The sequence below is a fragment of the Oncorhynchus keta genome, unplaced genomic scaffold, assembly GCF_023373465.1.
Source record: "Oncorhynchus keta strain PuntledgeMale-10-30-2019 unplaced genomic scaffold, Oket_V2 Un_contig_14950_pilon_pilon, whole genome shotgun sequence".
NCBI lineage: Eukaryota > Metazoa > Chordata > Actinopteri > Salmoniformes > Salmonidae > Oncorhynchus > Oncorhynchus keta.
In genome coordinates, this window is record NW_026279044.1 from 587,521 (window position 1) to 612,619 (window position 25,099).

At 44.0% G+C, this 25,099-nt stretch overlaps 1 protein-coding gene across 2 annotated transcripts in view; it reads right to left on the reverse strand.

Moving 5' to 3' along the window:
- Positions 1 to 2,555: 2,555 nt before the first annotated feature.
- Positions 2,556 to 25,099, reverse strand: part of LOC118361453 (metabotropic glutamate receptor 7-like) — a 122,444-nt gene continuing 99,900 nt past the window's right edge. The window contains exons 7-10 of one of the 2 annotated variants that reach the window (XM_052502037.1): positions 22,459 to 22,598; positions 18,416 to 19,351; positions 6,604 to 6,844; positions 2,556 to 3,681 (exon numbers count right to left, since the gene is read on the reverse strand). In XM_052502037.1, coding sequence (XP_052357997.1) covers positions 3,632 to 3,681; positions 6,604 to 6,844; positions 18,416 to 19,351; positions 22,459 to 22,598 — 1,367 coding nt within the window. In that variant the 3' untranslated portion in view covers positions 2,556 to 3,631. Of the gene's footprint in view, positions 3,682 to 6,603; positions 6,857 to 18,415; positions 19,352 to 22,458; positions 22,599 to 25,099 lie in introns of both variants that reach the window. The other variant, XM_035741401.2, reaches the window with a different exon arrangement.

Below are 25,099 nucleotides of genomic sequence, written 5' to 3' on the forward strand. Positions count from 1 at the left end.
AAAATGTTGCCTGCTGAATGCTAACGCTAAATGCTACGCTAAATGCTACGCTAGCAATCAATACTGTTACACAAATGCTTGTTTTGCAATGGTTGAGAAGCATATTTTGAAAATCTGAGATGACAGTGTTGTTAACAAAAGGCTAAGCTTGAGAGCAAATAGATTCATTTCATTTGCGATTTTCATGAATAGTAAATGTTGCGTTATGATAATGAGCTTGAGGCTGTAGTCACGATACCGGATCCGGGATGGCTCGACGCAAGAAGTTAATGTAATTGCAACAACAATCCAGGTAATTTGGTTGTGCTATTAATGTAGATGAAGCACAGTGATAACACATCAAGTTGTTGAATAAATACAAAATATCTGACATTGTAATCCCATTTGAACATTGTTGTGCTTTTATATGGTTGAAAGTGCAGTAATAACACATTTAGAGTGTTAGCAGTTGATGTTATTCTTCAATAACACAGACCCCAAAGGCAAATCAGGGGGAAAAGGCAAATCAGGGGGAAAAAAATAGGTTAACTTGTTATGGCTGCAATCCCGGTAACGGGATCGATATGACAACTACCAGTGAAAATACAGGGCGCCAAATTCAACCCACAGAAATCTCATAATTACAATTCCTAAAACATGCATGTGTCTTATATTATTAATCTTGTTGTTAATCCCACCAAAGTGTCCGATTTCAAATAGGCTTTTCAGCGAAAGCACTACAAACGATTATGTTAGGTCTCCACCAAACCACAATAAGCACAGCCATTTTCCAGCGAAATATAGCATTCATAAAAGGCAGAAATAGAGATAAAATGAATCACTAACCTTGAATTATCTTCATCAGATGACACTCATAGGACTTCATGTTACACAATACATGCATGTTTTGTTTGATAAAGTTAATATTTATATAAAAATCGTAGTTTAAATTGGCGTATTAGATTCACTAGTTCCAAAAACATCAAGTGATTTTGCATAGCCACACCGTTTCAACAGAAATTACTCATCATAAACGTAGATGATAATACAAGTTATACACATGGAATTATAGATATACCTCCCCTTAATACAACCACTGTGTCAGTTTTCAAAAAAAGTTGACGGAAAAAGCTACCCATGCAATAATCTTAGACGGAGCTCAGAACAGTAGCCAACTTAGCCACCATGTTGGAGTCAACAGAAACCAGAAAATACATGATAAATGTTTCCTTACCTTTGATGAACTTCATCAGAATGCAGTCCTAGGAATCCCAGGTCCACAATAAATGCTTGATTTGTTCTAAAATGTCCGTTATTTATGTCCAATTAGCTACTTTGGTTAGCGCGCTTGGTAAACAATTCCAAAGTCACAAATCGCGTCCACTATAACGTGACGAAATGTCCAAAAGTTCCTTAACAGTCAGTAGAAACATGTCAAACGATGTACTGAATCAGTCTTTAGCATGTTGTTTACATATATCTTGAATAACGTTCTAACCGGAGAATTAGAATTACTTCAGATGACCGTTGGAAAGCAGGTCCTTCCCCTGTGAACGCGCATGGTGAAAGAATGGTCAACTCGTGGCACTGGTGACTATTTCCTGTCTCATTCAACCCCCCTTCACATTATAGTCATCAGACAAAGTTCTATTGACTGCTGACATCTAGTGGAAGGCGTAGGAAGTGACAACTCATCCATATCTCGCTGTAATTTCAATGAGAGCTTGGTTGAAAATCTGCCACCCCCAGAAAAAATACAAACAGGAAGTGGAATTTCTCAGGTTTTTGCCTGCAATATTAGTTATGTTATACTCACAGACATATTTCAAACAGAGTGTTTCCTATCCAATACTAATAATAATATGCATATATTATCAACTGAGACTGAGGAGCGGGCCGTTTACAATGGGCACCTTTTCATCCAAGCTACTCAATACTGCCCCTGCAGCCATAAAAAAGTTAATTAAAAAAGGACAAATCATAGATGTTATACTGAAAAGTAGACATTCATTCTTCCCTGTCCTCAGTTTTCTCCACAGAACAAAGCAACAGGGTGTAATTTATAACCCCCTACCATAGCCTGTGGTTGACCAATTAAAGGTCCTTGCAGTAAAATTGGGCAAATGGCCAAATAGAAGTATCCTGCCTCAGGATCTAAGTATAGACAATTCAGACCAATGAAAACGTGGCACACGTAGCTATGAGTCCAGGACTGACATTCCCACACAGGTTCTAAACAGATGTTGAACTGAAAACAACTATTTCCATTGATAATTCCCTGTTGACCGTTTAGTCCTCTCTTGACCTTTAGTCCTCTGCGTTATGTATTTATCTTCGAAATATTCTTACAATGACAGCTAAATAAGAGCGCTTAAATATCATCTGTACCAGCACGCGTAAATCTAACGTCTGACAATCGAGATGACAGGTGCAACACGTTCTGCCCAACGAGGATGGTCCCAATCAGTATGGGTCCACATCTAAACAGAACCAAGCAAATATTGACAAACACAAACACACACATATGTGCACACACACAAATAATGATTGAATAATCATTGTTTGATTGTATAAAAGATATTAAAATTATTTTATTACATGTTGATAATTGGACAGACAACATCACAGCATACTTGCTTATTCATGTTTTTTGCCCCCACACCATTGATATTTAAACACAATGTACTCTGTACAAAACTATATAAATCAAACATGCTTGCAGATGCAGAGGGGTCCATTTTAATAACAGATTAAAGCCATATTCTCTTGTGAATCAGGTAATTTCTTTAAAAGAAATTATTAAACTGCAGAATGATGGTTAACATCATAGTCATTTTAAGAATGAATTGATCTTTTTTTGTTTTACATCAAATAGAAAAGACAAACATTGGCACATGCAATGTGAACACTTTGTGCTGCTTTTTCCTTACCATCCAAATCCAATCAAACAGACTGGATATATTTTTTTGTTGTCATCCAAACACGAAAATACTCTCAGATATTTACAAGAAAATATACATACATTGCCCGTCACTCTGACATAGTTATTTGTGTTAAAATAGCTGATTTGAGTTGATTTCATAAAACAAAATGCATGTGACGGAGCTTGCTAATTAAAGTTATTCAATCAAAATTCAACATAATGTTATCTCAGAAAAAATGAAAGATCAGGCACAAGGAACTAAGAAGAAACCTCACTTAAAAACAAACCATGAGCACTGCAAGAGAATATGACTTTAATGGATATTACAAAAAATAATTTGATAACTGTTGAAATAAACTGTTCAGACATATTTTTTTCAGTGACACCTGTATCACAGAGGTTGTTCACTCACTGTTAATGGAAAACCCTACAGAGAGGTTCCAGGGTCTGGTTCTAGAACAGAACGGACCAGGGCCCAGTTACCATCTTACAGCTGTGTTTGTATCTTCATCATTCATTCACTCCTGATGTCAAATATCTCCATCCCTCCGTTTTCCCTATCCCCCTGCCATCTTCCTCTTCAGAAGACACAAATGATGAAGGTTGACACCAACCACAGTCTTGGAGTGCATAGGTAGGTAGTGTCCCTGTCCCGGTATTCTCTTCCTGTGATCCCTAGTCTTGGTCATCATCACAGAGTAAGGACATGGAGAATTCCCTGGGAACCCATCAGATCCTGAGGTTGTTGTAACTCACATATGTTTTCTTCGTAGCTTGACCTGAGAAGCGAGGTAGGTCAAAGATTATAATGGCATCCAACAGCACAACAAATTACAGTACAATAAGCAATGCACAAACATACACAGACATACATAAAATAAGATATTCACATGCATAATATATAAATACCCTCCAACTCTATCATACATTCATGCAAGTGAACATACAGTGTTCACAATCATTGCACAATAGCTGCCTGTTTTAGTGCATTGTATCACTTCAGCAACACGACTGAGTCAAACTGGTTTCTATTTTCAGATACTAACCAGCAAATAAAAAACACATACACAAACACCACGCAAGTGGTCACCTAACAAACGCTATAAACGTGATGTGATCCCAGTCTCTATATTTCCATGGAAACGGGCCAGAATGTTGCCGAGAATCAAGGTAGGTACTGTTGTGTACTGTGCTTGACTCCACCCATGCAGTGTTATCACTCATGCCTAGCGGAGAAGTTCGATGCACATTGCGCTTCTTAAAGCAGAGACATACTGTAGCTTTGTAAACTCCTCTTCTTAATGCTGTAAATGTTGCCATGGTGAACTCCCATGGGATGTGCAATTAGAGTCTTACCACCTCCTGACAGTATTATTTTGTAGTCCTGGTCATTGACTATGATGAATAAAACATGTGTAAATATACAATATATGTTTGCAGTTAGCCCATAAGCAGGCTTAGCTGTATGTGTGTGCGGTTGGTATGAAAAATTGCGTGTGTGAGTGTGTGGCACGCATGCATACAATGCATGTGTGTGATATACTGTATGTAGATATTTACATATATCTTTGACCTTCCAAAATATAGTGCAGTGTATTCAGCTCACTGGAAACTCCTGACTATTTCTCCATGTCTCTTAGCCTCTCTCTTCTCGGTCTCGGTTGGGTGATAATTCCCTTTTCGTGGTATTGATTGGTCATCATACCAAAATTGACGTAAAAATCTTAAATTCATCCGCACTGCCAATAATCACTACGGGCACAGTGAAGATACATCTCCAATATCTCAAAATTACAGGGCAAATACTCACTTCTCTGCAAGGGATAGAGATATTAAGACTCATATCGATAGTGATGGACTGTATAATCATCAAAGCTACTAATGCTCTTACTTAATAACTCTAAATCATTATGAGTCAGATCAGTCAGAGATGATCCCTCCTGAAAGGCACTATTTGGCGCTGTGACGGTTACAGGGGCTGACGGACAGTCTCCAGGGGCCAGGGAGCTGCAGTTCAAGTTTTGGGGCGGTCATGCGCATACATTTGCCATTAATAAATGTAATTTCCACTGCTGCTAAAATAAGAGCGAGATGGGAGGAGAGAGATGAGGGGAGGCGATAAGAAGTGTGTGTAGGGGAGAAAGAAGGTGAGAGATGCACAGAGCAGATGACACAGTGTACATTTGGGAGTGCCTCTCGGAGAGTGCCAACACCCTGCTTGGGATGCACTGCAACGACAGCTGTCGGCCCCCTACACAGTGTGTTCGCTCCATGAGCCACATGTGTCACTGGCAAGGAGACAATGTTACTCTCCTGACGCAGGCTCTCTCTCTCTCTCACTCACACTCACACAATTACACACATACACACACCCTCCAGCTCATTACGCAGATGACAATGACCATCACAGGGCATTTGGAGGAATTTCCATGGAAAGCTGTCATATCAGAGCTGTAATTGAGAGAGGGGCACACCTGTGGATAACATGTGTGGTGTGTAAGGTTGCAAAATTCCTGGAAGAATTGAAGGATTCCCGGAATCAGGAGGGAATAAGCATTGGTGTGTGCCATGTGATTGGTAGAGATATAGGGCCAACGGGAACTGTGTTATTACCATGACCTGTCAATCATTTCTTGATTTAGTCTAGAAAAATAAGATAAGCATGTAGCACATATAGGGGCAATATACACCTGGTTACCAGGAACACCTGGTCTGTCCATGATTGATGTCACACTTAAATCTGTGTAGACCAGTTAAATAAGGATTTTTAAGCCTTGAGACAATTGAGACATGGATTGTGTATGTGTGCCATTCAGCGAGTGAATGGGAAAGACAAAAGTTTTAAATGCCTTTGAATGAGGTATGGTAGTAGGTGCCAGGAGTACTGGTTTGAGTGTGTCAATAACTGCAACGCTGCTGGGTTTTTCACGCTCAACAGTGTGTATGAAGTGTGTATGAAGATTGGTCCACCACCCAAAGGACATCCAGCCAATTTGACGAATGTAGACTGTTCTGAGGGCAAACAGAAGTGCAAATCAATATTATTGTATACTCAGTGTAAATTAGAGATTCATTAATCCTTCCCATCACAGGTGTAATATCAATATCTTAATCCCCACCAGTCATGTTGGTCTTTGCATTTCAACATTATGATATTATCATAATTCACATCATTTACATTTACATTTAAGTCATTTAGCAGACGCTCTTACATCATCAAGCTCACTTCACCACACAAACAGTGGTGTCAACGACACACAACGGGTGTTATAGATAATCGTTCCTCATTACTAGTCTTTAACACAGACCTCCTGTGCTCTTAGCTACCAGCTACACTAAAGCAAAGGGCCTATTAATGTCAGTCTACAGGAAAGGCCCTCATATTGGTTAAGCAGTGAAATACGAATGGAATAGCATGCTCCCGTGTGCACTTCCTGAACTTTTGGATGAATTTATCTCTGTCTGATTGCATATTATCTAATTCTCGGCACAGTGGGCTCTGCTATGTGACTGACTCATGGTGAGCAGGGATCTCACTCCTCTCGGTATGTGTCATGGGATGTCACAAACCATGGAGTTACATGTAAACAGCATCTAGGAATATAAATCATTCAATTGCGCTGCTACTTAAACTACTGGAGATACTATGCAGTCAAATGTTGTTGTTAAAGAATAAGTTCATTGCCATTTGCATGACTCACTCATGGGGTCGGTGGGTGGGTTTTCACACAGCTCAGATTTGGCCTCTCCGTTGGGCCTCTCGCTGGGCTTCACAGAGAGACGGGAGGACATGGTGGCGGCAGTGACCACAGCCTTGAAGCTCCTCTTCCTCTTCTGCACGTTAAGCTCTGGGTGGAAGATGATGACGTATACCTTGGGCATGTAGAGCATCCCGAGAGCTACAGAGGCACTGAGGTTCATAGAGATGGTGAGGGTAGTCGTCTGGATGTATAGCTGTGGAGGAGGGGAGAGAGAGAGAAAAGAGAGAGAGAGAGAGAGAGAGAGAGAGAGAGAGAGAGAGAGAGAGAGAGAGAGAGAGAGAGAGAGAGAGAGAGAGAGAGAGAGAGAGAGAGAGAGAGAGAGAGAGAGAGAGAGAGAGAGAGAGAGAGAGAGAAGCCACACTAGTTAGAATATATTCTCACGCAGTAAAACTCCCCATAAACCTTATCAAGCACTCACCCAGCCCTATCTGCAGGTTGGTCTTGATGTATGGATGAGGGAGAGAGGCAAGAGCGAAACCTATCATAGTCATACCACAGAGATGCCTGTAGGTTGTCTTGATGGATGGGGCGGCAGCAGGATAGCCAAGTGGTTAGAGCGTTGGACTAGTAACTGGAAGGTTGCAAGTTCAAACCCTCGAGCTGACAAGCTACAACTCTGTTGTTCTGCCCCGAACAGGCAGTTAACCCACTGTTCCTCGGCCGTCATTGAAAATAAGAATTTGTTCTTAACTGACTTGCCTAGTTAATTAAAGGTAAAAAATAAATGGATATCCACTGCTGAAAAATTGTCCTTAACTAGAGTACAGCAAAAAGCACCACACATGTACTTTTTTGTTAATTTCTCCATTGGTGGTTCTATGTTTGCATTCTGATGCTGTAGGGGAAAAGATATCACTTGTTCTCCGACCATTCGTACTCCTGTAGTATTTATGAGGCACTTCCTATCCATAGTGTATGTAGCAGCAGTAACTGAGCAGTTGGCTGTGTCTTAATTGGCATGATTCACTCATTGCCTCTCCACTGCAGCACACACACACACACACGCGCGCGCGATAACATACACACTATACATACACATGGATTTAGTACAGTAGGAATGTGGTAGTGGTGGAGTGTGTTGTGAAATCTGTGAATGTATTGTAATGTTTTTAAAATGTCATAAACTGCCTTAATTTTGCTGGACCCCAGGAAGAGTAGCTACTGCTTTGGCAGCAGCTAATGGGGATCCATAATAAATACAAATACAAATACACTTTTTCGCTCAAAATGGTGGGTGCTATATGCTCTTATACGACTTCCTTCCTTCACCTTACTCTTTGGAGACCATTGAACAGAATAACTAATTTAACTCCATCTAGCACTTTCAGATTAGTAATTGGACTGGCCTAGGTCTGACTGATGTATTTAACTGTACATTTATAGGTCCAATGCAGCTATTTTTATCTCAATATCCAATACCTTCTAGGTAACAATTAAGTAATGTGATTTAATGTGATTGTTTTCAATAAAAATTGTCACAAAGAAACAAAAATAGTTTCTTAGCAAAAAGCTATTTCTCATACAATAATTTTGGACTGTCTTGGAGTGGTCTGAATGAGGGGCATAATTGGAGGCACCTACTGGGAGAGATATGCAACCTGAAAACTAGCTGTTATTGGCACGGAGGAGGCAAACACTATTTGTTATTGGTCTATTAACTTATACTGCCTGGTTATGTCGCCAGGCAGTCCAAAACCCCACCCATGGAAAACAACCTGATATTTCACAGTATTATTCCAACCTCAGTGTGGAAATAAGCTTAGCAAAAAAGAAACGTCCTCTCACTGTCAACTGCGTTTATTTTCAGCTAACTTAACAGGTTTAAATATATTAAAGAGATTAAACAACTGAGACATAACCTGAAAAAGTTCCACAGACATGTGACTAACATAAATGGAATAATGTGTCCCTGAACAAAGGGGAGTCAAAATCAAAACTAACAGTCAGTATCTGGTGTGGCCACCAGCTGCATTAAGTACTGCAGTGCATCTCCTCCTCATAGACTGCACCACATCTGCCAGTTCTTGCTGTGAGATGTTACCCCACTCTTCCACCAAGGCACCTGCAAGTTCCTGGACATTTCTGGGGGGGAATGGCCCTAGCCCTCACGCTTTGATCGAACCGGTCCCAGACCTGCTCAATGGGATTGAGATCAAGGCTCTTTGCTGGCCATGGCAGAACACTGACATTCCTGTCTTGCAGGAAATCACGCACACAACGAGCAGTATGGCTGGTGGATTTGTCATGCTGGAACGTTGCTGCCGGTGATGTCTGGTGAGGACCTGCCTTACAACAGGCCTACAAGCCCTCAGTCCAGCCTCTCTCAGCCTATTGCGGACAGTCTGAGCACTGATGGAGGGATTGTGTGTTCCTGGTGTAACTCGGGCATTTGTTGTTGCCATCCTGTACATGTCACGCAGGTGTGATGTTCGGATGTACCGATCCTGTGCAGGTGATGTTACACACTGCAAGGATGATCGGCTGTCCATCCTGTCTCCCTATAGCGCTGTCTTAGGCATCTCACAGTATGGACATTGCAATTTATTGCCCTGGCCACATCTGCAGTCCTCATGCCTCCTTGCAGCATGCCTAAGGCACGTTCAGACAGATGAGCAGGGACCATGGGCATCTTTCTTTTGGTGTTTTTCAGAGTCAGTAGAAAAGCCTCTTCAGTGTCCTAAGTTTTCATAACTGTGACCTTAATTGCCTACCGTCTGTAAGCTGTTAGTGTCTTAACGACTGTTCCACATGTGCATGTTCATTAATTGTTTATGGTTCATTGAACAAGCATGGGAAACAGTGTTTAAAGCCTTTACAATGAAGATCTGTGATGTTATTTGGATTTTTACGAATTATCTTTGAACGACAGGATCCTGAAAAAGGGACGTTTCTTTTTTTGCTGAGTTGATATATAAAACACAGAAAAACATGCTTGTCACGTTCTGACCTTTATTTTCTGTGTTTTGTGTTTAGTTAGTATGGTCAGGGCGTGAGTTGGGTGGGTAGTCTATGTTTGTTTGTCTAGGTTTTGGGAATTTCTATGTTTTCGGCCTAGTATGGTTCTCAATCAGAGGCAGGTGTCATTAGTTGTCTCTGATTGAGAATCATACTTAGGTGGCCTGGGTTTCACTGTGTGTTTGTGGGTGATTGTTTCCTGTCTCTGTGTGTGCACCAGATAGGACTGTAATTTGAGTTTTCACATTTCTTGTTTTGTTAGTTTGTTCATGTGTACCTTAAAGCATTAAAAAGTACCATGGAAAATTACCACGCCGCGTATTGGTCCTCTGATCCGTTTCGCCTCCTCTTCGGAAGAAGAGGAGGAAACTCGTTACAGAATCACCCACCACAATCGGACCAAGCGGCGTGGTAAAGGACAGCGACGACAGCAGCAGCAGCATCAACAACAGAGGCCACCATCACAGGACTCCTGGACATGGGAGCAGATATTGAACGGAGAGGGACCCTGGGCACGGGCTGGGGAAAATCGCAGCCCCAAAGCAGAGCTGGAGGCAGCGAAAGCTGATCGGCGGCAATATGAGGAGCCAGCACGGCAGTGCGACAGGTACGAGAGGCAGCCCCAAATTTTTTTTTGGGGGGGGCACACGAGGGGTGGTACTAAGCCAGGTAGCAGACCTGAGCTCACTCCTCGTGCTTATTATGAGCAGCGCATTACTGGTCAGGCACCGTGTTATGCGGTTGAGCGCACGGTGTCGCCAGTGCGTGTCCATAGCCCGGTGCGCTATAGGGCAGCCCCCGAGAGTGCCATGCGAGTGTGGGCATTGAGCCAGGGCGTATGGTGCCTGCTCAGCGGGTCTGGTCGCCGGTACGCAGTCTGGGTCCAGGTTATCCTGCGCCGGCTCTGCGTGCTGTGTCTCCGGGCGCTGGGAGGGTGCAGTGCGTCCTCTGCCTGCGCTCCGCTCGTACCGGGCAACTGTGGGAGTGGAGCCTAGGGGAGAGGTGCGTGTAGTAAGCACTAGATCTCCCGTGCTTACCCACAGCCCGGTTCAACCTGTGCCTGCACTTTTGAGGGTCCGGGCTCGAGTAGTTGTCCAGCCTGGGGAAGTGGTGCCAAGGTTGCGCACCAGAGCTCCAGTGCTCCCCCACAGCCCGGTCTTTCAGGCTCCTCCTAACACCAAGCCTCCTGAAAGTCTCCCCAGCCTGGTAGTTCCTGTGGCAGCCCCACGCACCAGGCTGTCTCTCAGTCTCCTCCCTGCAGGTGCTCCCGCCTGTCCGGCGCCGCTGCCGGAGCCTCCCGCCTGTCCGGCGCCACTGCCGGAGCCTCCCGCCTGTCCGGCGCCGCTGCCGGAGCCTCCCGCCTGTCCGGCGCCGCTGCTGGAGCGTCCCGCCTGTCCGGCGCCGCTGCCTCCTGTAGCAGCTCCACGCACCAGGCTGTCTCTCTGTCTCCTCTCTGCAGGTGCTCCCGCCTGTCCGGCGCCGCTGCCGGAGCCTCCCGCCTGTCCGGCGCCGCTGCCGGAGCCTCCCGCCTGTCCGGCGCCGCTGCCGGAGCCTCCCGCCTGTCCGGCGCCGCTGCCGGAGCGCCCCGCCTGTCCGGCGCCGCTGCCGGAGCGTCCCTCCTGTCCGGCGCCGCTGCCGGAGCCTCCCGCCTGTCCGGCGCCGCTGCCGGAGCCTCCCGCCTGTCCGGCGCCGCTGCCAGAGCGTCCCGCCTGTCCGGCGCCGCTGCCGGAGCCCCTCAGCCCAGAGGCGCCAGAGCCCCTCAGCCCAGAGGCGCCAGAGCCCCTCAGCCCAGAGGCGCCAGAGCCCCTCAGCCCAGAGGCGCCAGAGCCCCTCAGCCCAGAGGCGCCAGAGCCCCTCAGCCCAGAGGCGCCAGAGCCCCTCAGCCCAGAGGCGCCAGAGCCCCTCAGCCCAGAAGCGCCAGAGCCCCTGTCCCTCTGTCCAGAGCCCCTGTCCCTCTGTCCAGAGCTTCTGCCCCTCTGTCCCGAGCTGCCCCTCTGTCCAGTGGGGTCATTGAGAGGGGTTGCCATGGTGAGAAAGCCACGGAGGCGGAAAATAAGGCGGACAAAGACAAGGGTGAAGTGGGGTCCGCGTCCCGCGCCAGAACCGCCACCGCGGACAGACGCCACCCAGACCCTCCCCTATAGGTCAAGGTTTTGCGGCCGGAGTCCGCACCTTTGGGGGTACTGTCACGTTCTGACCTTTATTTTCTGTGTTTTGTGTTTAGTTAGTATGGTCAGGGCGTGAGTTGGGTGGGTAGTCTATGTTTGTTTGTCTAGGTTTTGGGAATTTCTATGTTTCGGCCTAGTATGGTTCTCAATCAGAGGCAGGTGTCATTAGTTGTCTCTGATTGAGAATCATACTTAGGTGGCCTGGGTTTCACTGTGTGTTTGTGGGTGATTGTTTCCTGTCTCTGTGTGTGCACCAGATAGGACTGTAATTTGAGTTTTCACATTTCTTGTTTTGTTAGTTTGTTCATGTGTACCTTAAAGCATTAAAAAGTACCATGGAAAATTACCACGCCGCGTATTGGTCCTCTGATCCGTTTCGCCTCTCCTCTTCGGAAGAAGAGGAGGAAACTCGTTACAATGCTTTTGACTGCACTGCCCCTTTAAGAAGATTAAGCTCATAAACACATATTAGGCTTGCTGTTTTCAAGCAACAGTCAAAGACCAAAGACATGTACTGTAGTGGGCGGTTTAGGATTATTTCGCAAAATCATCACATTGCTCATATTTATCAGAATTGTAGAAAGACCACTAGGTGCTTTTATCCCTTTTTTAAAATTAATTACGTGACACCATTTATACTTACATTTTTAAACACTCTGGGCTATATCATGGGTTTGTTCTGAATTATGTAACCCTATTCTTAAAAGGCAATCATCCTTCAATCAGCCATGTAGTTCAGAGACCCACACGAGGTCCTTCAAGAGTCTTAGATTAGGCTGAAACACATTAGAGGGCGTATCTCTGTGTTTGAAGTCCACCAAAAGCTACTCAAAACTGAGCTATGACACTTGAAAGAGGGAAATGCCACTCTTGTACAGTTGTAAAGGTCTGCATGGTAGAACAACTCTGAATCGGTTGGAGAGAAAATGTCACCATTTGCATAGTGTTTTCCACAGTAAATAGCACCAGCCATAGTAATGCCTTGCACACAATCTACAGAGAGACATTTACATGCCAGTCATGCCATCTGATCTCCGCAACTCATTCAAATACCAATATCATCGACATGCCAATAGCTTCTAGTATTGCCTCTCCTCTTGCTCTCTCTCCCTCGTTCACACTGTTTATCTCTCTCTCCTCTCTCCTTTGCACACTCTCTCCCTCTCGATCTTTCCCCTTTCTCTCTCACCCTTTCCCTCTCTCCACCCTCGTTCTCTCCATCTCTCTGCGGAGAAACATCTGAGCGAGAGATCTGGTTCACCATGCATTAATAACCATATGAATACCATGATGCTCATATCAAGCTCTTCTCAGCGTGTGCCTTTCCGCACCATTGTAAACAGAAGAGAATGGAATTCTGGATTGCTGTCAATTTAGAGCGCGTGTGATTGTTTTTATAATGTCTCATCACCAGAGGATCTCCACCCCTCGCTATGATTCCATGTTTGGCATCCATAGCAAGACCACCACCATCACCACCACATAGTTTGGTCAAAGCTACTAAAACACTGCTAAAATAATCTTGTAATGAGATTATCTACTGCAATGCTGACCATACCAAAATAGATTTATTGACTATGTAAGAGACTAGATTTTTCTACTGTACAGTAGCCCGCAAGAAGTGTAAGAGTCATACACATACAGACCCATGCATGCACATGCACAAACAAGCACACACGCACATACATGCACGCACGCACACACACACAGTCACACACACACGTTAACACAATTTTTAGCTGTCCTAGCTGCACAGACAGGGTTTTTCAGAATGCTTCAGTGGGAGCTTGACCCAAATTCGCATTCCCTCTCAGCCACCACATGAATGTTTAGCTTGTCACAGAGCATTTATAATGAATTCCTGTTGCTTTAACATAAATAAATACATGAATTAAATTTCACAACTGCTTGGCAACTCTCTATTTATAGCTGCAGAAGCGATTATTAAGATTCAGGAATCAAATGATTGAGCCTGAGTTTTACCATCTCAATCACGAGCATCGTCAAATGCCAACATCCAGATAACAGGAAACCAAACCACCAACCCGTCTTCTATCTACCCAGACAAAAAACTGATGAAAGGTTTTTAGATAATTATATCCACTAGGGATGTACTTACAGCACAGGCATTTTGTCTAGTATAAAATGTGGATTATAAATGCACACAGCGATAAAGACACCATTCAGAAAAGTGACAATTAGGATGCTCTCCTGCACTGGTGGAGAAAGCCTTCAATAATGGATCTAAGGGATTTGCATTCTCCTCTCATCTACCTGCAAGTCTCTTGTTGTTTTGGGTGGCCTACTTTCCCAGCCTGGCTCAGCTTAGCCAGTTCAGGAAGAAGTGTGTCTGCGTGCTGCTCTGGGGACCCGCTTCTCCCGAACTGCTTATGAATGGGCTTCTCATAAACTATGTAATTGGATGTCACTCACCTGCTGCAAATGTCCATGCCTGGGCTGGGCTGGTGTAGATGTACTCAGTTTATTATATCCTTTAAGGTTACCCTCTTGGCCTGGTGCTTTCTTGTTAAAAAGATATCCCCCCTTTCAGAAGACGTTCTCAATCTCTAACCACTAAAATAAGGATGAGGCTTAACTTAATGCCCCTGGTTCCCGCAGTTCTCCTTCTGTTGATTGTAAAAGCTTTGGTGAGCATTGCATGTTGTTTGAGGTTCCAGATGTGGAATCCCAGGCAGACACAGTCAGTAGGCATCCAGAGTATCAATTCAGGAAGGCAGAGCGCCTTGACAAAGAAAATGTCAAGTCTAACTCTTGTCAAATAAAGTTATTTGCTGAAATACAAGCGGATTGAGAGATGCAACTGCAGAATATGCTATTTTTCCGCCCCCTTAAAAGTTAAAGGAGGAAATGCTTCTTACCAGACATATTTAACCCCGTGAAATCTAACTTGGCAGCTCGACTTTAAGAAGTTCAGATAAGCACAAGTGCCATCTTACAAGACTTTAAGTGTTTGTAAGACATGTGTTGAGGTATAAAAGTTTGGTTTAACACGAGTTTCCCTTTCCGGGTGTGGTTAACTCTTGTGGAAGTTTCTATACTTTCAGGGAGAAGTTTGGTTGTGTGATGTTTGATGTCAGGAGTCAACACAGAGTTCTTCACAAAGGTGGTTTTCACTTGGTCAAATGTAATGAATGATACACAGAGATTACTTAGACATTTTTGAAACATTCAAATAAAATAGGTAAACCTGGAACCTGATCACTCCAGAATGTTTTACATTGTTGTTAAAAAACAGCTGACAATGACAGTAATACCCACATCTTCCAATGTTATTTGCGTCTTTGCTTTAATTAAACACAGGTACACATGTTTATTAAAGAATGATTCACAATCCCTTACATGTACAGTGCATTCGGAAAGTATTCAGACCCCTTGACTTTTTCCACATTTTGTTACATTACAGACCTATTCTACATTTGTTTTACTTATCAATCTACGCACAATACCCTATAATGACAAAGGGAATACAGGTTTTGATACATTTTTGAAAATGTATTAAATATTAAAACAGAAATACCTTATTTACATAAGTATTCAGACCCTTTGATATGAGACTCCACATTAAGCTCAGGTGCATCCTGTTTCCATTGATCATCCTTGAGATTTTTCTACAACCTGTTTGGAGTCCACCTGTGGTAAATTCAATTGATTAGACATGATTTTGAAAGGCAATCACCTGTCTATAAAAGATCCCAGAGTTAACATTGAATATGATCAAAAACCAAGCTAGAGGTCAAAGGAATTGTCCAAAGAGCTCCGAGACAGGATTGTGTCGAGGCACAGACCTGGGGAAGGGTACCAAACATTTATGCAGCATTGTAGGTCCGCAAGAACACAGTTGCCTCATTCATAAATTGAAAAGGTTTGGAACCACCAAGGTTCTTCCTAGAGCTGGCCGCCCGGCCAAACTGAGCAATCGGGAGAGAAAGGCCTGAAGGACAACAATCTCTGCATCACGCCTTTATGGGAGAGGCGCCAGACGGAAGCCCCTCCTCAGTAAAAGTCACATGACAGCCTGCTTGGTTTGCCAAAAGCCACTTAAAGGACTCACCGACTGATGAGAAACAAGATTCTCTGGTCTGATGAAACCAAGATTGAACACTTTGGCCTGAATGCCAAGCGTCACGCCTGGAGAAAACCTGGCACCATCCCTACAGTGAAGCATGGTGGTGGCAGCATCATGCTGTGGGGATGCTTTTCAGTGTCAGGGACTGGGAGACTAGTCAGGATCGAGGGAAAGATGAGTGGAGTAAAGTACAGAGAGATCCTTGATGAAAACCTGCTCCAGAGTGCTCAGGACCTTAGACTGGGGCGAAGGTTAACCTTCCAACAGAATAATGACCCTAAGCACACAACCAAAACAATGCAGGAGTGGCTTCTGTACAAGTCTCTGAATGTCCTTGAGTAGCCCATCCAAAGCCCGATCCAAAATCTCTGGAGAGGCCTGAAAATAGCTGTGCAGCGACGCTCCCCATCCAACCTGACAGAGTTTTAGAGGATCTACAGAGAAGAATGGGAGAAAATCCCCAAATACAGGTGTGCCAAGCTTGTAGCTTCATACCCAAGAAGACTCTCGGCTGTAATCGCTGCCAAAGGTGCTTCAACAAATTACTGAGTGAACGGTCTGAATACTTATGTAAATGTCATATTTCGGTTTTCAATTTTTATGAATTTGCAAACATTTCTTAAAACCTGTTTATGCTTAGTCATTATGGGGTATTGTGTGCAGATTGATGAAGAAAAAAAACTATTTAATCTATTTTAGAACAAGGTTGTATCCTAACGAACTGTGGAAAAAGTCAAGGGTCTTGAATACTTTCCGAATGCACTGTAGTTCTACTCCAAAAGTTATGTACTATTGGATTATTCCCCATTCCTAGTGAGTGGAAGGCAGCGGAACATGAAACAAGTTGGATTTGGAAGCTGGTGATTCTCAGTCATTAGCCTGTATGCTGACTGATGAGTGGCTGACTGAGTGAATGCAGGTGTAGAGGGGGGCAAAGTGATATTTTCTTGCCGTGTGTACATGGCTTCACACAACATGGGCTTGGGTGTCGGGTAGGCACAGGTGCGGAAAAACAAGGGCAGGCATCGGGTTGGCGCGGAGCTGTAGAGAATTTAGTCAATACGCAATAGAACTTTAGCTGTGCGATCAAAGCAAGATACAATAACATAAGGTCAACTGGATATCACAATCTTAGGCTCAATATTAGGAGTTGCCTGGTATCGTACGCCACCATGTTGCGACACATCTTTAGATAATCGGAGTCCCTGAATGTTTTAGATAAATCTAAATGAAACGGGGCCTTTTCAGTCGAAAGCAACAAGTGCAAGGTAATTTTGAGACAAGGAGCCTGGTCAAATACATCAAACAATCCCTGTATGCAAAGCAAACACACACAGATATGTACACACACACACACACACACACACACACACACACACACACACACACACACACACACACACACACACACACACACACACACACACACACACACACACACACACACACACACACACACACACACACACAAACACTTAAGGGGTAATGGAGGGGTCCCTGTAAACACCACTCCTCCCTATCTGCTGAAGGCCACAGGAATGGGCCTACATATAACCTTGCATCAATAGGCTAGCACTTTCTTTGTGGCTTAGGAGTATGTAAGACGATAGCCAGTGTGCTGTAAGATTTAACTGCATGAAGATAGATAAACACGTTACAGGCTCTCTAGTCACTGGGCGTAACATAATGAACTCCTAATCGCTTCTGAGAGTGTAATTTATCTATGAAATCAGAGGCAAATTGATGAGGAAAATAATATTGTGATCTCTCTCTTTCCGTAGCCTAGCAGGAAGGATATTGAACAGTGTGGCTCTTTTAAAACGTTAGGAGTAACACTTTCCTGTCGATGTCGATATTCTGTCAGTGGAAAACATCCACTCAGCTACATCATGTACACAAGGCCTGCCAAGCATCACACGAAACTCATGAATAGAGCAGATAAATGCATCTGTATTCTGACCAATACTGTTCAGATAAGCAATGACTAGCATAGGGGGTCAGGATTCTCAATCAACTCCAGTAACTGCTGATGTCAAGTGCATTTCTAAAGTGCACCTTGTCAAGGAATGGAATGTCTTGAGTCAGACGACTTATCCCCTTTTCTTCTCCTCCTCCTCCTCCTCCTCCTCCTATTCCACCTCCTCCTCCACCTCCTCTTCCTCCACAGGATGAGGCATAATAGTGTCGAGCCCCAGGCGTGAGAGCTAAGATAATTACTACCCCTCTCTTTTCCATGCTCTCCTCAGGCATCCCACAGCATTAATCTTCTTAGAATGCCCCCCTCCCCTTTACAATGCCTATTTACGTCTCCTGCGGTCCCTGTGTGGGTTTTTATGCACATCTAAGCCATGTGAATTTGAAATCAAAAGAAAATGAGTCTTGAACACACACAGCCACTGTGTGTGTGCATTTTCTTATGTGTGTGTCTGTTTTTGCATCTCTATGTGTGTGTCAGTGTCAGTGTGTGTGTTTGTATGAGATAAAACACAGGCTGGAAGGAGCGGAAGCAGCGCAGGCGGAGGGAAGGAGAGGGATGACTCACCTTCTCTGCAGATTGGGCCGTGCCAAAGAAGATGGGGATGAAGGCCAGCCAAACAATACATGTGGTGTACATGGTGAAGCCGATGGGCTTGGCCTCGTTGAAGTCCTCTGGCACGTCCCGGGTTTTGATGGCATAGATGGTACATGTGACCATCAGAAGGATGCTGTAGCCCAGCGAACAGATCATCTGCAGGTCCGTGATGTCACACTTCAGCACGCCACGCGCCAGGTTGGGGTTCATGGTCTTTTGCTCGTCGTAGTCGATTACTGTGTTGGGCGGGTCCACGGCGAACCAGATGAGCACGCCCAGCAGCTGCAGGCAGATGAGGGAGGAGGTGATAGCGATCTGGGAGGTGGGGCTGATGAAACGTGGGGCGGTCACCGTCTGCTTGCCCTGCTCAAAGATCCGGTAGATGCGGTTGGTCTTGGTGAGCAGTGCGGCGTAGCTGATGCTCATCCCCAGGCCCAAGAAGATTCTCCGGAAGGAACACACGCCCACATCGGGCTTGGCGATCATCAGGAAGGTGATGATGTAGCACAGGAATATGCCCGTCAGCAGCACATAGCTCAGCTCGCGGCCCGATGCCCGCACAATAGGTGTGTCGTTGTAGCGTACGAACGTTGCCATGACGAAGATGGTGGCGATGATGCCCAGCATGGCAAGGAAGACGGGAATGACTGCCCAGGGGGAGTGCCACTCCAGCTTGACGATGGGGATAGGTTGGCAGGTCGTCCGGTTTGGGTCAGGCCTCATGTCGTAGGAGCACAGGCGGCACAAGGTCTCATCGTATTGGTACTGGTAGCCATCACACAGCTCACAGTGCCAGCAGCATGGCATGCCCTTTACCCTCTTCTTCCTCTCACCTGTCTTACAGGGCAGACTGCACACAGAGATAGGGACACCCGGCTCCCCTACTGGCCACTGCATCTCCTCGAGCTGAGAGAAAGAGAGAGGACACAGGCCACGGGGTGAGAGGGAGATAAGCAGTGGAGGTAGCACTTCAGATAAGAGGGCTAGTCGATAGGGATGAAGCGGTTTACATCTACCTGACAGGCAAATGGGCCTGGACTTGGTGTGTGCATACAGGATGAGGTACATGTCTTGTGTCACACCATGTCTTACTGGCTAACTCGCTACTACTGCAGCAAGCACAATACTCTAAATTACACTTAATATAACCTCCACTGAGTTGTTGCAGTGGAGAATAAAATATCTCTTTCATCAATTCTTTTTCGTATTTCCAATCATAAGACTGCTAAGAATAACAAAAATAAGCCAATATACTTTCAAGTGTCCTATTCCTTATTCAAGAGCAATTGATATCACCATGGAGACAGCACTTGCATTTTTATTAAATAAAATTCAAAGAGAGAAACAATTAAATAAAGATTGCAGAAGCCAGAGAGGTAAGAAAAATGGGATTAGTTTAGGAGAATCAGATTTACCACCTTAAAAATGTCATGTTGCCTGCTGCCAGCACAGCCTAGCATAGCATTATGCCATGCTAAACTTACACAAATGCTTGTCTAGCGTTGGCTGTAATGCATATTTTGAAAATCTGAGATGACAGTGTTGTTAACAAAAGGCTAAGCTTGTGTTTCAATATATTTATTTCATTTGCGATTTTCATGAATAGGAAACGTTGCGTTATGGTAATGCACTTGAGGCTATGATTACGCTCACGGATACGGGATTGCTCGTCGCTAGAAGTTAATGCAGCTTAAATCAGTTTGACCTATTTTATATCAGCACGTCAAATGTGCAACCAGAGTGGAAAAAACTCTAGACCACCTTTACTCCACACACAGAGACGCGTACAAAGCTCTCCCTCACCCTTCATTTGGCAAATCTGACCATAATTCCTGATTACAAGCAAAAATTAAAGAAGGAAGCACCAGTGACTCGGTCAATAAAAATGTGGTCAGATGAAGCGGTTGCTAAACTACAGGACTGTTTTGATAGCACAGACTGGAATATGTTCCCGCGATTCAATGGAGGACCGAGCACACCCCCATTGTCTTCAACCAGGGATGTAGTGGAGCAGGTGGAGAGCTTCAAGTTCCTTGGCGTCCACATCACCAATAAACTAATATGGTCCAAGCACACCAAGACAGTTGTGAAGACTGAAAAGACTGAAAAAAGACTGAAAAGATTTGGCATGGTTCTTCAGATCCTCAAAATATTTTACAGCTGCACCATCGAGAGCATCCTAACGGGCTGCATCACTGCCTGGTATGGCAACTGTTCGGCCTCCGAATGCAAGGCACTACAGAGGGTAGTGTGAATGGCCCAGTACATCACTGGGGCCAAGCTTCCTGCCGACCAGGACCTCTATACCAGGCGGTGTCAGAGGAAGGACCTCAAAGACTCCAGCCACCCTAGTCATAAACTGTTCTCTCTGCTACCGCACGGCAAGCAGTACCGGAGCGCCAGTCTAGGTCCAAGAGGCTTCTAAACAGCTTCTACCCACAAGCCATAAGACTCCTGAACATCTAATGAAATCGCTACCCAGACTATTTGCATTGCCCCCACCCCCTTCTACGATGCTGCTACTCTATGTTATTATCTATACATAGTCACTTTAATAACTCTACTAACATGTACATATTACCTCAATTACCTCGACACCGGTGCCGCCTCACATTGACTCTGTACTGGTACTCCTTGTATATAGCCCCGATATTGTTATTTACTGCTGCTCTATAATTATTTGTTACTCTTATCTCTTACTTTTTGGGGGGTATTTCTAAAAAAAATGCATTGTTGGTTAAGGGCTTGTAAGTAATCATTTGACCTGTTGTATTCGGCGCATGTGACAAATACTTTTTGATTTGAGGTCATCTTGAAGAACTCTTTGTCATCCCACATCACAACTTGTATAATTTTCCCCATGTCTCTGGCTCCCAAAAACCAATGATTATGTAAATTGCTCTGATAATAATCACATTAAAGTCTGTCCTGAGGCTTTAAGATATTACACAACCAAAAAATACCTTAGTGCAAGCCAAAACCTACAACGACTACAGTGTGTGAGCAGTCCTGTACATGCTGCTCTCTCATGTCCTGCAGCTCACATGTACCTGCATGACAAATGTGTTGTTTCAACGCTGTCTCAGTGGATTGTGATCTGCTATCAGTTATCTGTGCAGGGACTGTGATTTGTTACGTGGACAATGTTACTCCCTGGAACAGTTCCTGATTAAACACTGACTCTCCGGCTGGAAACAGTAATGAGACCAACACCACTGTTGCTATGGAGACCACAAAGCAAGATTTGTCACCTTGGACTGATACGGATAATTTATTTTTTTGGGAGGAGGGGTGGTTTGTTGGGTTTGTTGTTGTCAGGGAGGATTTAAGCCACTTTTAGACACATTTTGATGCAGCTCTTCATCAGAGATGACATAATCAATCTGTCTCCTCAATATTTCTTGACAAACATATTTCATTAGACAGGTGTCAGTCTTTTTCCGTCATGGACAACTTATCCGTTGTCTTACCAAAAAGCAACAGCAACATTCTCATTACTACAGGCTAATTCCTCAATTTGATTTGACATTGCTCTTCCTAAACAAATTGTGTACTAATTAGTGTCCAATCAATCACCATTTTCTCAAGTGCTTCGTTTGAACTTACATTTCTCTGATAAAAAGGAAAAAGTCTCTGCACACTTTCAGTCTGATGCCAATTGCTTTAAATAGTAGCTGAGCTTTCAGCCAGTCGACCTTCATCAGAGCATTCATCAAAGCATGCTCTGATGAAAGTCGACTGACTGAAAGCTTTGATACTATTTAAAGAAATGTGCATTTGACTGGAAGTGTGCATCGACTTTTTCCTGTTTTGCATTCTGCCTCCAGAACCTTCAAAAATCAGCTTTGGTTGTGTGGTAGATTCGGCCTATTATCCACTCACATTTTTCTAAAATTAATTAAATGTATCTCTATTGATCATAAATATAATCAAATAAGGCCATTATAAGTATGCTAAGGATTCTTGGACCATGTGTCCTTGGTCACAGCCAAGATTACAGGCCTTAAACTTACCCTGAGTTGGAGTGTCTCCACCCACTGTCCGATGGGCCTGTACTCAGGAACACTGGAGTTGGTCATCTGGAACTGGAACAGGTCGTAGCGTCCTGGGGCGTCACCGTTTTTATTAAACATAACCGACGTGCCTGCACTACCTGCAGGAAGACAGAAGGAAGGAGAAATTGAAAATTAATGTGTTAGTTTTTATATTGAGTACATATTTGTGCAAATAAATGAATTACACATGCCCTTTTTATTTTAAGATTCAACCATTATAGGCCTGTGGTTGGTTTGGTCAACAGTACATAAACCCCTGTGAGAGAAACATTGACATTTAACCTAGTGTCCCTTGTTCTGTCGTTTACCAGCTATAAACGGCTGTGTGGACATCGAGGGCCACAGGGTGTGCTCATGTGCTAATGGCCTATTCATAATGACCATGACTCATATCCTGTCCCCATTAGAAGGCGAGCAAGTAAGCTAACTCCCGACTGACTGAGATGATTGCTCTGCTGTGAAAGAGTGTGTACTAAGGCTATCCAAAACCACACCACAGCCCTACATTTCACATCAGAGCTGTGTGATACATCACCAGGTCTATGCGCAGCATCAATGAAGCAGTGTTTAGCTTTAGGTTATCACATCTGTGCATTAGGAATAGCACAAGGTGCCTGTTCTTCGAGATGGATGCACATTTCCTAGGTTCAAAAGTAAAATCATCTCAATCACACATGCTGGACAGGAGATGAAGCAAAGTAAGATAAATAGGTCAGCCAAAGCATCATACGGTCCCCATTTGGTCGCAGTTTGTAGCAAGCAGAGGACCGCAGGCTAATTAACTTACTGAAGGTTCTGGACACCTGCAACACGGTATTCGAGAAATGAAGTCTGTGGCCTGATTTGTGTGTGTGTGTGTGTGTGCATGTGTTTGTGAGTGTGTGAGTGTATAGTTGTGTAGGCTATCTATGTGCATGTGTATGTGTGTATGACCTCGCCATAATGAAGATGTCCGTGAGAACTTTCCGTAAAACCAACTAAGAAGAAATGTGTGGCCCTGATTTTTGATGTGACATAGACCCCTATGCATAGTCACTCTAACTCTACCTACCTAAACTGGTTAAATCACGGCTGTGACTATAACATAACGTGTGTTTCATCGAAAAGCGGAAGAAAAACTGATCTGGAAAATATATCAATGCGCCACTTGCATGTATTGTCTATTGGAAAGCAAATTACATGGGGCTGAGATTGCAAGTCCTACAGCTTTCACAGGATGTCGCCAGTCTTGTCAATTGCCTGGGCTTTGTTTCTTGGTCAAACGAGAAAGAGAGAGCCCATTCCTTCCGGGCTCCGACAGGATGTTTTGGATGAGAAATTTCCGACCATGATTTTAAGACGTGGAGCTATTGAATACACATCGCCCCGTGATCAATTTGATAGATTATTAACGTTTACTAATACCTAAAGTTGGATTACAAAAGTATTTCGAAGTGTTTTGTGAAAGTTTATCGTCAACTTTTTTAATTAAAAAAAATGACGTTGCGTTTTAAAACGCTGTTTTTTCCTTGATCACACACTTTTCATAGATCAATATTTAGGGTATATATGGACCGATTTAATTGAAAAAAAGACCCAATAGTGATGTTTACAGATAATAGCTTCTCATGCTTTCGCCGAAAAGCATTTTAAAAATCTGACTTGTTGGCTGGATTCACAACGAGTGTAGATTTAATTCAGTACCCTGCATGTGTGTTTTAATGAACGTTTGAGTTTTAACGAGTGCTATTAGCATTTAGCGTAGTGCATTTGCATTTCCAGATGGCTAGATGGGACGCCTGCGTGTCGGGTGCGCTTAAGAAGTTAAGGGCTTGTAAGTAAGCATTTCACTGTAAGGTCTACAGATGTTGTATTCGGCGCATGTGACATATAACATTTGATTTGAATTGATTTATACAACACACAGTGAGGTCGATGCCTCTCATCCTGCCATTGTAAGAAGGACTATTACTCCTTCAGTTCAACAGTGAGTTAACCTTGGCAGTGCATACAATAACTCAAAGGCATAGTAGACACCATTTCTAAAATCGGACGGGGACGGGACTCGAATCAGATGTGGCATGGGAAATGACTGGAGTAATACTCCTGACTATAAAAAGTCTAAAAGGGGAATGACCAATAACACCTGTCCAAAATGGTTGTGGGGACATGTTGCCTTTGTGTTTTGTGTAGGCCTTTGGCTTTGTTAGGTAGAGGCTGTACCCCAATTCTGAATACCTTCCCTTTTAGGTTTTGTCAATAGGGAATTTCAGTAGCCTACACACCAGTTTTTTTTTCAAGGACATTTGTCATTGAACATTCTACAAAAGAGGAAAGCCAAAATCTCTCCTCCAGCAGCAAGAAACTAGATTATAGGGAGTAAAACCTCATTTATATGCACCATACATACAGGAAGATACCTAAAGTATACAGAAATCTCATGGGAGAACCGAATCTGCCACTCCATCAAAGTTTGTATGACCATCAAAGTCAATGAGTTGCTTTCGTTTTCTCCTTACGTTTCCTGCACATTAGTCATACAGAATATTAATGTGGCCATTTTCAAAGCTGTTGAAGATACTGAGTAGTGTAAGGTATATTAGAAGAGCTCAATTGAACG